Here is a 12,182-nt window from a genome sequence, read left to right on the forward strand (position 1 = left end):
CCAATCGTTTTAGCAAGTTTTCATTACCTTTAATAATAATCCAATTTTTATATAGTGCAGTTCTAACAAGAGCATGATCCGAAGAGAAAGTGGAAAGGAAACTAGTATGATGAATTATATTCTCCTGTACCATTCCCAATTGATGTAAATTTACCATATTTTGTTCAGGGCTTGTGTTATCCAACAACCTCTCAGCCCGGAGTTCTTCATGACTTACTAACAACGGGCTGAAATGTCCAATGCTTCTTTTATAAATAACTTCATTCTTAATGGCCACTATTACATGAAGTGGGTACCCTCTATTAAGGAACATAGTTTCTAATAATTGACATTCTAAATCAAAATCTACATCATTAGTAATCATACGGGCAGCCCTAACCATTTGCCCTTTAACTACTGCCCTCTTTTGGTAATAAGGGTGGTTACTTGAGTAGTGAAGAAATGAATTTGAATATGTAGGTTTTCTGTAAATTTTACTTATAAAACAAGATTTTAAACTGTCCTTAATTAGAAAAATATCGAGAAAGTTAATGGACTTCTCACCTATAACATGGGTGAATTCCAAAAAAGTGGTGGTCTTAGAAATATTGTTGATAAATGTTGGTATCTGGCCTGTATCTCCTTTCCAAATACAGAACATGTCATCCTGTTACCTTGTGTACCAGGAGACATGATTCCTAAAGAGTAGATCTTTAAACAGTAAATTACGTTCCCAATATGCCATTACAGCATTTGCGAAACTGCCACCACATGGGGAGCCCATCGCTACCCCCAATTTTTGTAAATAAAATTTACCCTCAAACATCATAAAATTATTATTCAAAACCAGTTCTAAGAGTGCCTCTATTAGATTAATGGTGTTACTCTCTACTTCCTTAATAAGTAGAAATTCTCTAACCCACTCAATACCAGTTTTCTGAGGTATTACTGTATATAAATCCTTGATGTCTATCGTGAGAAAACAACCATTAGGCTGAAACTCGAGCTGACTGATGTTTTTCAAAAAGCCCCACAAATCTTTACAGATTTGTGGCTCACTTTCCAAGTATGGTTTTAGAAGGGTATCTATATATTTGGCACACCCATATGTAATTGACCCACGCCCATCGACTATTGGTCTAAAGGTTGGGTCAATCAAAGATTTATGAATTTTCGGGGTGCCAAATAAAGCCGGAGTAACAGGTGCTAACATAGATAAATAATGATATAAATCTATGTCAATAGACCCTTCTAAAAACATATCTTCCTAAAAACAGATCTTAGTTCATCTTAAAAGGTTTGTTCTTATTAGAACAAGGAATTTAATATTAAGACAATTTATTAATACAGTATGGTGCCTGGTTGCTTATTTTGTACTATTTTTATTATTATTACTTTTATTTTCATAATTATTTTTATTGTCTTTATGGTGTTTGTTCACCCATTTTTCGTTGATGTAATGTGGCTTTAAATCTCTAATTGGGATGGTCAATGAAAAATGCGTAATTAAGTATAAAATGTATTTGTCTGTTGCTTGTTAACTGTTTTGTCTGAAGAAGGCTGGTTATTTTCTAGCCGAAAGCGCTCACATTAAACAGTTTTTTACGTGAAGAACTTTTAAGCAACTTTATTTTTATAGTTGCCGGCTTTTATTGTTTCCGTTCACCCTTTACTAGTTTCGTGTTTGAGGAGTTGGAGTTTTGTGTTATCTATATGTATTGTATTTTCCATGGTTATATTAAAAATATAATAAAAAAATTTTTAAAAAAAAGAAATTTACATTTTCAATAGGAAACAATTTTTGCAGCTATGCTAGAGAATGTAGTCGAAGAATGAAAAAATGGTTCATATAGTTCAAAAAATTAATGTCATTAAAGTCAAGTACAGAATCCAAGTCACAAATGCCAGTGTCACACTATCACTTTATTGTTTAGTTATAATACTTTATTAAGTAGTTTTATTTAAGAAAGGTCAACTTAGTAAGCACAAGTATAGCAGTCTATTAGAAACTGATGATAAGTTTTTGTAAACAATTGTAATAGTGGAATTCATGGTTTTAAAAGCATGCTGTAAAGCTGTAATAGTACACTGGATTATCTCTTTGGCCATGTTTGTTTGTATGACCATCAAGCTTGTCAATATAATTTAAGTCAGTGTGTATTTAGTTTAATTTTTTTTTGGCAGTGCATTTAAATGTGCTGTTTTCAATGGTTCACATTACAATGATTAAGTAACTTTTTACTATATTGCATTTTATATAAATCTGGGAGTGGATGTGAATGCTTTTGAGTTGTGAACTGCCAGATTTGTATCTTGAGTATTAAGCTTCTACTAAAGTTAAAAGATGAGGCACATGAGGTTTAAAAGATAAAATCAGGAGTAGAATATTCTAATAATCTGTTTTAAGATATTATCACCACATTTATGCAAAAGCAGAATGAAAAAGAGCTGACTTTTTTCAAATTATAAAGACTCATGAAAAGTGTATAGTTTCAGTTTTGCACTGTTGACTCCACTCAGCAGGATGTTTTATCATACATCAAAACTGACGGGTTACATTATTTGCAGAAAATGAAGGCCGAGCAGGCATGGCTGCACTCAGACTTAAACCTGGATGTGTTCTTGACAGAAAAGATATGTATAAGCATGTTGTAACTAATCTACCATCATATGCTCGCCCTCTGTTTCTGAGGATCCAGGTAAGAAAGGGTTTTTCTTTATTTTTATATATATATATATATATATATATGTATATATATATATATATATATATATACATATATATATATATATATATATATATATAAAACATTTCTTGTGCTTTTAGTTATCTGTGTATTTAATCTGTCTAGCTAGATAACCATCTATCTGTATAAAATTCTTTTTGTTGATTTATGCACTGAAGATATTTAATTTTGCTAGTAATCATGCTAATACTCTTGAGTTATTGTCTGCATTTTCCACTAACATACAAGTATCGCCAGGTAGAACTAAGCAGGAGCTTTGTCCTGCATTTGTATCTAGCCCTGACTTGCTAAGCAATATTTATTTCATAAAATAAGTTTATTCTCATATTTCATCCACAAATGACAAGGTATGCTTGGTGTCAGCAGAGTATTTGTTATTAATCTTTATTTTCAATACAATTACTGTATTACAAGCACCAAGAATGAAATGATGTGTCATTTAGTATCTCATAACACAATACCCTGCAGCATAATATTCATAGCATAATTTTTCTAGTATGTCATAAAATATAACCAACATCTCAGGCACACATGTCATGACACTCCTTTGTTTTCTTGTAGTATAATCTTCAGCATGGATTGATAATACAATATAATTCCTATCACAACCACTCATGGCTTTCTATTTAGTGAAAGAAACATTTGATAGGTCATTAAAGTTAATCCCCACAGCCAGCAGCCCATATGTCATAATTCTAATTACTCTCAGTGTCCAGTCTGTCACCTTAATGTATTGTTTCATCTCTTTCCTAGCACCCTCTACTGCTCAGCTTTATAGTACTGATTGCAAGCCTCCTTTGGGCTTTGTTTCCTTAAATTGTTTCTTTATTAGCCATGCCATTATTCATCAAACCCCATGCCTCTACAAAATCAAAAGCCTTCATAATCTTCTGTGGAAATCAATCTGGTCATTCAAGTGCCCCATGGCTCAGAATACCAAGCATCCTTCCTCTAATCTGTATTTTCTGCTACTTCCAGCCTCCTGCCTGTGACCTTAACTAAGGTTGCATACTGGATAAGTGCATGATCAGTCATAACAACCTTTAGACACAGCACAATAATTTTTCTTGCAACAAATGTCTTTATTAAATTTTCATGGATGTTATGGGCAATCTTACATTTATACAAATGAAAAACAAACAACATGACACCACTTTAGGTGCAAACAGTAAACATCATAGACACCATTGAAACAATGGTTATTGCAAACATTACACATCACTTATAATCTATCCAGTCATTGTCAGTTAAGCATTATATGGCTCATTCAAATCCTGCCTCTTAAATCTCATTCCTGCTCTGCATATATCATTCCATAATTCCCATTTTTCCTATGTATTTGCTCCCTCCCTTTTATAAAGATCCTAATTCCAGTTGTTTTATCTCTGTTACTATATATTCTACTTCCAATAAAGTTGGTCTAGACTTTGATTTCCATTTTCTAGTAATTGCTTTTTTGGTAGCCACCATAATTAAACTCAGGAAGGCTTTACTATGTCTGGGCAATTCTGATTCTGTATCATAAGTCAAAAAGTCGTCTTCCAAGTCAATCTAATCTGCTCACCCAGCATCTCTGACAGCACAGTCTGCAGGGAATCCCTAAAGTCTACCAGCTCATTATATTCTCAAAACAGATGTTCCCAGACACCGCTTTTTTGCCCGTCATACCTCCAGCACTTGCTATCCATCTGAGGAAAAATTTATTTTGAGGCATTTTCATGGATGGTTTCATCAAAAACCACCAATAATAATTAAGACTACTGGTCTTCAGTCAAATGAAGAGCAATCCCCATACTTAATCTGATGTCCTACAAGGTTGTGCAACTTCAAGGTAAGTTTGGAGTTTTTAGTAAAACATTCCATTGATGGAATGGGACTTCATGGTCAGTAGAATTGCACATTAATTAATCAAAGTTCATGATTCTTTTATCTTGGTTCCAGTCACCCATATAATTAAAATTTACCAGCTGCAAGCAGCTTTCCAAAGTTCTGTGAAGTTTTAAATATAATATCTCTGCCATCCATTCATGTTTCCATTCATCCAGCTAGGCATTTTTCTGACCACCTGTCTTAGTAGTGGTCACAATGGTAGCAAGTTCGGCAGAGTAAGCCAGAATTCTCTCTCCTCAGAAATTGTCTCCAGATGTTTCTGTGATATCTCTAGATGTTCCCAGAAATGCTGAGAGATACAGTTCTGCCTAGATGTCCTAGTTCTGTCTTAGTCCCTCCCTTCACTTTGGCTATGCCTGCTATACCTCCAACTGGAGGCCTCCCAGGAGGTATTCACAAAAACTGACCACTCCCATTCATCTAACTCTTCTCAGCTTATAGGAGTGGTGGCTGTGCTCTGAGATCTTTGTGAAATGTGAAGCTCCTCATTCTATCATGGAGAGGGAGCCAACTGCCCCAAAAAGAAAATTAATTTCTGGCATTTTTACCCATCATCTCATACTTTTGGACACCTTTTTGAACATTATTCAGTGCTCGCTACCATAGCTAAAAATCAATACACAGGCTGACCAATGAAATGGAAGTTTTATCTTATGACTAAGTTGCTGTGCCACCAGTATACAATTTGGAACAACAACTGCAGAGCTGCCACTGCTGGACCATCTACTCATCAGTCTTTCCTGATTCCTTTTATCTTTACTCATGAACATCACCCTGAAATGTTTAAACTCATTTCTCAGAGGCACCCTCTCCCCACTATCTCACGTTAAAAAAGCAATCCACTTTTATTCCTTGGGAGAACCATGATCTCTGATTTTGGAAGTGCTGGTTTTTATCTCACTCACTTCAAACTCACTGGAGGGCCCTGCCAATACCTTACCTGCAAAGAGCAAAAATGTGAATCTGGTGTCTATAGAATAGATACTGTCAAAACTTTGGTTCTGCCTCAACATCATGTACATGAATTTCACAAGGTCTTTGACTGAGTAACATACAACCCAGAATGCACTTGACTCAGCACTGAGAGTGTGGATATATATCAATCTCTTCTCAAATACAAGGACTCAATAACATGCTGCAGTAATCATAGGACTCTATACTATAGAAGCAAATCTCACAAACATTTGATGTTATGGGACAATATGCAGAGTTAATTCACTTGACCTGTTTAGAGAACAGAATCCACACTGCTCCTATCAGTCTGGAGATCTACTATTGGATAAATTCTCCTTTCCAAGACCCTAGCATCAACTTTCCTAGGGAAGCAGAGGAGTGTGATCACTGTATAAGAGGAACATGCCCTTATAATGCTTTTCTGCAAATGGGGACCACTACCACAGATCCAGTCCAGTGGCACTCTCCTAGCCTTCCATTTAATATTAAAAGGCATGTTAACCAAGACACTCTGATGCTATCCAGGACCTTTAGCAATGTCAGAAAAGATCTTATCCATTCTTATTGCCTTGGCAGGCTGAATTGTAGCTATGATGTCATCTACAGAAATGAATCCAGTCTTACTGCTTTCTGACAAAAGGGCATTACTATGATGTTCAGAAGTTCCTCAAAATGTCCTTTCTTCATTTTTGTGTCATTTTTGCTCCTCTACCTCACAATCATCAAGCTTTCCCTTGATCATGCTATCAAAATGTTGAGGTGACTTATTTCGACCATTCACATCCCCAACCTGGAACAATGAAAAAGAATTGTTATGATTGCTTAGAATGTCGATTTACCATCCTGAAAAAGACATCCACTATGAGGCGAAAAATGTCCTAATGTTTTTCAGGGGGCAAGTCCCCCTGCATCCCCCATGTGGGGGGCTGTGCTCCTCACACACCCTACTACTTATATAGTCTAACTCTAAGATCGCACTACAGTGAGGAAAAGGGTAATTTTCCTGATCACCACTGTAGAGCGATGACCTGCAAAACACTGACGCTCCAAACTGTGAACACAATCTCTGTATCAACGTTTCACAGTTGACAGGAATTGTGTTCGTAGTTTTGCCTCTCTACCTCTCCATCTTCATCCTTCTAACTGTCGAGGTAAGCCATCTTGACATTTTGATTTCAAGCCTGATCAGACATTACACTCTTCAAGGGTTGTGGCCATCATCCAGGCAGCCGAGAAGTGTTTTGTGCTCAAGCAAGCATCACAGCAGTGAGTGTTTTTTTTCATTGCATGGCCTAATCCACAATTGCTGGTCATATGTGCACTTTAGTATTGTCTCAAAGGCTGCCTGTGCCCTCTTGTACACAGATGCATGTTCCTCTGCATGCACTGACAACAGCTATTATTACCGGCTTGGCTGGCTACACTCACATTCACATCTTCCTGGCACACACTCCCCATATCATAACAGGACTATGCTTTCTAGTTGAGGATATATCATCAGTGTAACAATGCAGGCTGAGTCAGAACTACTATCCTTCACCATGATAGGCATTCCTGATTCTCCCTGCCTGTACCATCAAGCACCTGAGTAGCTAGTCGAACATGAATTACTTGAACTGTAGTCTGTGCTTTATCCCTCTGCATTACTGGTGAAGTCCTTTCAGTTTTGAACAATATCTTCAGTCAATATTGCTGTATCCTTGCTAATTCCCAATTAGGCAATTTCATTCTCCCTCTTTTAAGTCATCAAATGGTTTGCCAGAACCTCACTGAGGCTATTCAGAAATCAATTTCCATGGCCTCAGCTAAGTTCCCTCACTCATACAGTGCTTTGTTTCTTTTAAGTACTACTGCTGCTACCTTACTGGCCTGTTATCTCTCTGTTATCTATGGCTAAGCCCTGCTAGCATTACAGGAAGGTCTCTTTCTTAATCTGACAACTTCCATCACAAATGGTGTCTACCAGCAGGTCTTAGTGTTACTCCATTACAAGCTTATCAACAAGCACCCTCCCAACCAAGACGGGCACATCCATTGCTTCCCTGCTATTCTGTCAGACTCTGAGCTGCTAATTGAACCTTGGTCAGCTGCACCATAGTTAGGGCTTTATTCCCCTACACCACTGGATCAGCCACTGTGCTTCAGTGTTTTTGGACATGGGGCAGTGTGACATTTCTTCATTTTTCTATCATCCTTGTTGATCCCCTAAGTCACCATCTGCTTTGCTATCTGCATAAAATTAGTAAGAAAGAAGCTCTTCTTGGTAGTGAGTTACTGTTTTTCAATGGAGTGAGTAACTACTGAGTCAGAATCTGTGCTCCAGCATGAAATAAACATGAACAAAAAAATGATACAAAAGTTTATAAATATGAACAAAAAAAATACAATGGATTATTCTGTCCAAAAAGAAGAAGACGAAATTCTACAACCTTCAGTTGCCGGATTCTCAGACAATCAGAATATTATTAAGAGTACCATCAGATGAAAGACCATAACAGCCAGATACATCTCTGTTGTTAACCTTTCCAGCCATAAAGTGACTCCAAGTGAATCATCAGTCCTTTTGAGAGGTCTCATATTTTGCCACATAAACTACAGGACAGAATACCATTTTGTGGAGAACTTGAGGAATACTTTTGTAAAATGAGGCGTAGAGAACTCTCATGATGCAGTACGAGAGAACACAAATTATATGAATTAAGAAACTATCACTACTAAATCTTCCAGGTTCACTTCTCCAAATGGGTGCAGTGCCATCTGGATAGCTATTTTGATTGTTTCTGTAAAAGTGTGAATCAGCAGATTCTGAATGTGTAAACACACTCCCATTATAACATTTCTCCCAAGGAAAGAATGAAAATAATGGGTTTGAATCCCAACTACTACATCACAGAGAAAGGCAGGCAAAGGTCCTGTGGTGGTCATCTTAATCCTGCTTTATATTCCCCTAAGAATGTCTGTGACAACCCTGAGAAGCACTGGACTAGGGAAAGCTCATTGTACTTGACTAATCACTTTCCCAGTTCCTGATCATATCCCTCTTACTACATCCCTCTGTATCCTACTTTTCAACCATATTGTTACTCATTTCCACAGTCTTGGCCCCACCCCCAATCCATGCAATTTCCTAGCAACTTCCAGTATGGCACCAAGTTAAAGGTGTTGCTCAAGTCCAGGTAAAATACCTACATCTATTTGCACTTCTTGGTCAAGTTCATCTGTAAACACAGACATAAACTTATTCAGGTTTGAATGACAGCTCCTTCTAGCTATGAAGCCACGAAGGCATACTGGTTGTTCTCCTGGATATTCTGTCCACTAGAAATCCTGTCAGCCTTTCCACCAAGGTTCTCTCCATGACCTTCTTTACTACTGCTTTTATACTATCCGGCCTCTAGTCCTCCATGTTTTTGCCCTTCTCCCTTAAACAAGGGTACCACACTTGCTGCCTTTAAAGTCCTCCAACACTTCTGCACTAGGACGTAGTCTGTTGAAGATCTATTTCAGATGAGTCTGTAGACATAGCTAAGTAGATCAACAGATAAAACCCTTGCATCTGGTGCTAGAAACTTAGATGGCTGTGGATTCTCTTCCCATGTCAGTTAGTTGGGTTAATTTTTCAAAACTGACACTGCAGTGCACCATAGGAGAGGGTCTGCACTCTTTACTGTGATGTCTTTTGGATGAGACATTAAACTGATGTCCCATGTGCCTGAGTTGATAGTAGGGCAGGTGGATGTAAAAGATTCCATGGCACTTATCAAAAAGACAAGGAGAAGTTCTCTGGTGCCCAAATGAAATTTCCCATAATTTAATGTAAACAAAACATTTTTTGCCCCTTTCATTTAATTTAAGTCATTTTTTTCATATTTAAACTCCTTAATAATGGCAATAAGGCCATACATTCAATGTGATAATTAAGGTACAATATAACAATAGTGATCTGTATGTGTCTGGCCTACCTTTCAAGCATTTCAGGCTTGAATGTGACAAGACAACCACAACAACTAGTACTGCAGATATAAAGCAGAACAGATACTGTTCAGTATTTTAGGCCTGAATGAGATAAATATCATTGTGTTAATAATTATTAGTCTAAGGTCCATTCTTTGTATAGTCTTGGCTGTACTCTCATTGTTTAATATGATGTCATTGGCAGTTCCTCTGTCCAAAGATCATCATTTTACATTTATGTAAAATGAAATTCAGACTCTTTTGGTCTGTCTGCCTATACATTTTATCCATATAGTTTACTTCAAACCACAGAAGCAATAATACCCATATTTAGTGTCACATGCATACTTATAGACCAAGTGTTTAACTGTAATTAAAATGATACAAAACAAAGTTAAACAGCACTGCTCCCAAGATGGAACCCTGAAGAAAACACACACATTTATTGATGACTACTCTGATCTTTTACCATGTTACAGTACAGCTTCCCCTTAGCTAAATGTTTATATATTTGATAAAAGGATTTACTTCATTAGTTACTAACTGTTAATAATCACTATATGTGGCAGTGTATCGGAAGCCTTAGACATATCTAAGTGCCCCAAAATAGCTGCCACACCATTGTAAAGTATTTTCCTAGCTGTCTAACAGAAATCTGTAAGGTGTGTAAAGGCAGATCTGCTTAATATAAACCCTGCTGAGAAACACCTAACAGTCTGTTATACATTACACTTTTCAACAAGTGTATAATACAGTGTTGAGAACACTTTCTTACAATAGAAGTCAGACAAACAGGCCTGATGTTTTGTACTATATCAAAGCTTTCACCTTTAGTATACAGAGTACTTATTATTTTCAGTCCTTGGGGGACTTCTCCATCTTCTAGTAAAATATAGAAAAGTATACAGAGTGGTTCCACTAGTTCCGGTCCATACTACATGAAGATTTTGTTTTATACAATGCAGAAATAATAATTTATTGTGCTGCTGTTGGGCACCTACAATTCTCATGAATTATGTACACTTCTTTGTTGAAACTAATAAAGTCAATAGGATTAACAGTGACATATTCATTAAAATGTCTACCATTTCCTGTGTGTGCTTCACAGACATATTAATGTGAATAAGGGGCCAATTAAGTTTTCAGGTTTGACAATTTATATGCTTATAAAAGTCATTTTTTGTTGCCAGGTTTAGTATCCGAAGCATAGTCACATTAGTGATTTATAATCCCAGATAGTCCTTTTCGTTTCTCTGCATTTTTCATGAAGTAGATACTTGATGTAATGTGATCCTATCTCGCCTACATTCTCTACAGATGGGTTCGGAGCCGATCCTCGGCTCCGACTCGGCGCTATACTATAGAACGCAGTCTCTTATTGGCTGAGTTACCTCATATCCCAGGATGCACCACCACTACCTCCCCAGATCTCGTTTGCCGCTTTCCAGCATAGACGTGGTCTCGGACTTGGCTGAGCTAAGTACCTCTAGTTAGAAATCTTTTCTGTCAGATTTTTTCCTGAAATTCACCCAAAAGCTGTTTTAACAGCTATTGTTGTTGTACGTTTGTGATTCGATAATTTTTTGTGGTAAATTGTGTTTGTTTGTTGGGTAGGAAGGTTCCGTTTAAGTTAGAGGGGCCTAGCCCTACTTTAGGCGTTTGAGTTAGAGCCTAGTTGTTGTCATTGTTTTTCTTGTTAGTCTGTATTTGTTAACTGTCGAAACCATGTCTAAGGAACATAGACCCTCTGGTTTCAAAAAATGTGTCAAGTGTAGCTATAAGATGTCAATCACAGATGATCATTCCCTGTGTGTGTATTGTCTAGGTCCTAAACACCTGCAGGAGTCTTGTAGCGTTTGCCACGCTTTTTCCTCTCGAGTCCTCCAAGAGAGGAAAAACAAATTGATTTTAAAAGGGCTCATTGCCCCTTCGTTTGAGGAAGCCTTGTCCTCTTCTTCTTCCCCTTCTGGCAAGAAGAAAAAATCGTCGGCTCCGACCAGCCCGTCGGAACCGATAGCCAAAAAGTCTAGGCAGGCTTCTCCGTCGGCTCCACGGACTTTGGAGCCGAGGGTGGAACGGTCTGCCTCGATGCCTCCAGCCTCGACTCCCCTGACCTTGGAGTCGAGAGCTCGGACATCGAGAGGTGGGTCACCTTCATCGGCTCCACTGACTTCGGAGCCGATGAGGATTGCCCGCTCAGACACTTCCACTTCGGAGCCGAAGTCCACATCGGCTCCGAGGGAGATTGCAATAGTGGTGGAATCTCCCTCGGCGCCGATACGTCTCGAGCCTTTACGGAGCCGGTCCCCTACTCTTTCGGAGCCGGCGGAGAAGTCGACTCGGACCCGATCGGTCTCTTCACGTTCTTCAAGGATGTCCGATTCGGACGTAGACAGGGTGCTTCAGAAGCTCTTCCAGTCACCGGTCTTTGCTAAATTGATCTCGACTCCTGCCCAGTTGGCTTTGGAGCCGATCCCTTATCCTTCTACTACCATTCCTCCTCCGACAGCCTCGGCGCCGTTGGAGTCGGTGTTGGTGGACCCGGTCGAAGTTATCGAGTCGGCTCCGACTTTAACTTCAACTCCGTCCCTTGGGTCGGGGTTCGGTACATGAACTTCCTCAGTCGGCCCCGGGGGGGAGGCTTCGGATCCGACCCTT

General features: G+C 38.4%; 1 protein-coding gene across 2 annotated transcripts in view; it reads left to right on the plus strand.

Annotated features, from left to right (window-relative positions):
- The window catches only part of LOC122793085 (long-chain fatty acid transport protein 6-like), a 937,264-nt gene that overhangs the window by 823,414 nt on the left and 101,668 nt on the right, over window positions 1–12,182 (plus strand). For both annotated transcript variants that reach the window (XM_044060804.1, XM_044060806.1), the window contains exon 10: window positions 2,548–2,678. In XM_044060804.1, the coding sequence (XP_043916739.1) occupies window positions 2,548–2,678 (131 nt within the window). The remainder of the gene's footprint in view (window positions 1–2,547; window positions 2,679–12,182) is intronic.

Source organism: Protopterus annectens, chromosome 2.part0 (genome assembly GCF_019279795.1).
Source record: "Protopterus annectens isolate FY-2018-M chromosome 2.part0, PAN1.0, whole genome shotgun sequence".
NCBI lineage: Eukaryota > Metazoa > Chordata > Ceratodontiformes > Protopteridae > Protopterus > Protopterus annectens.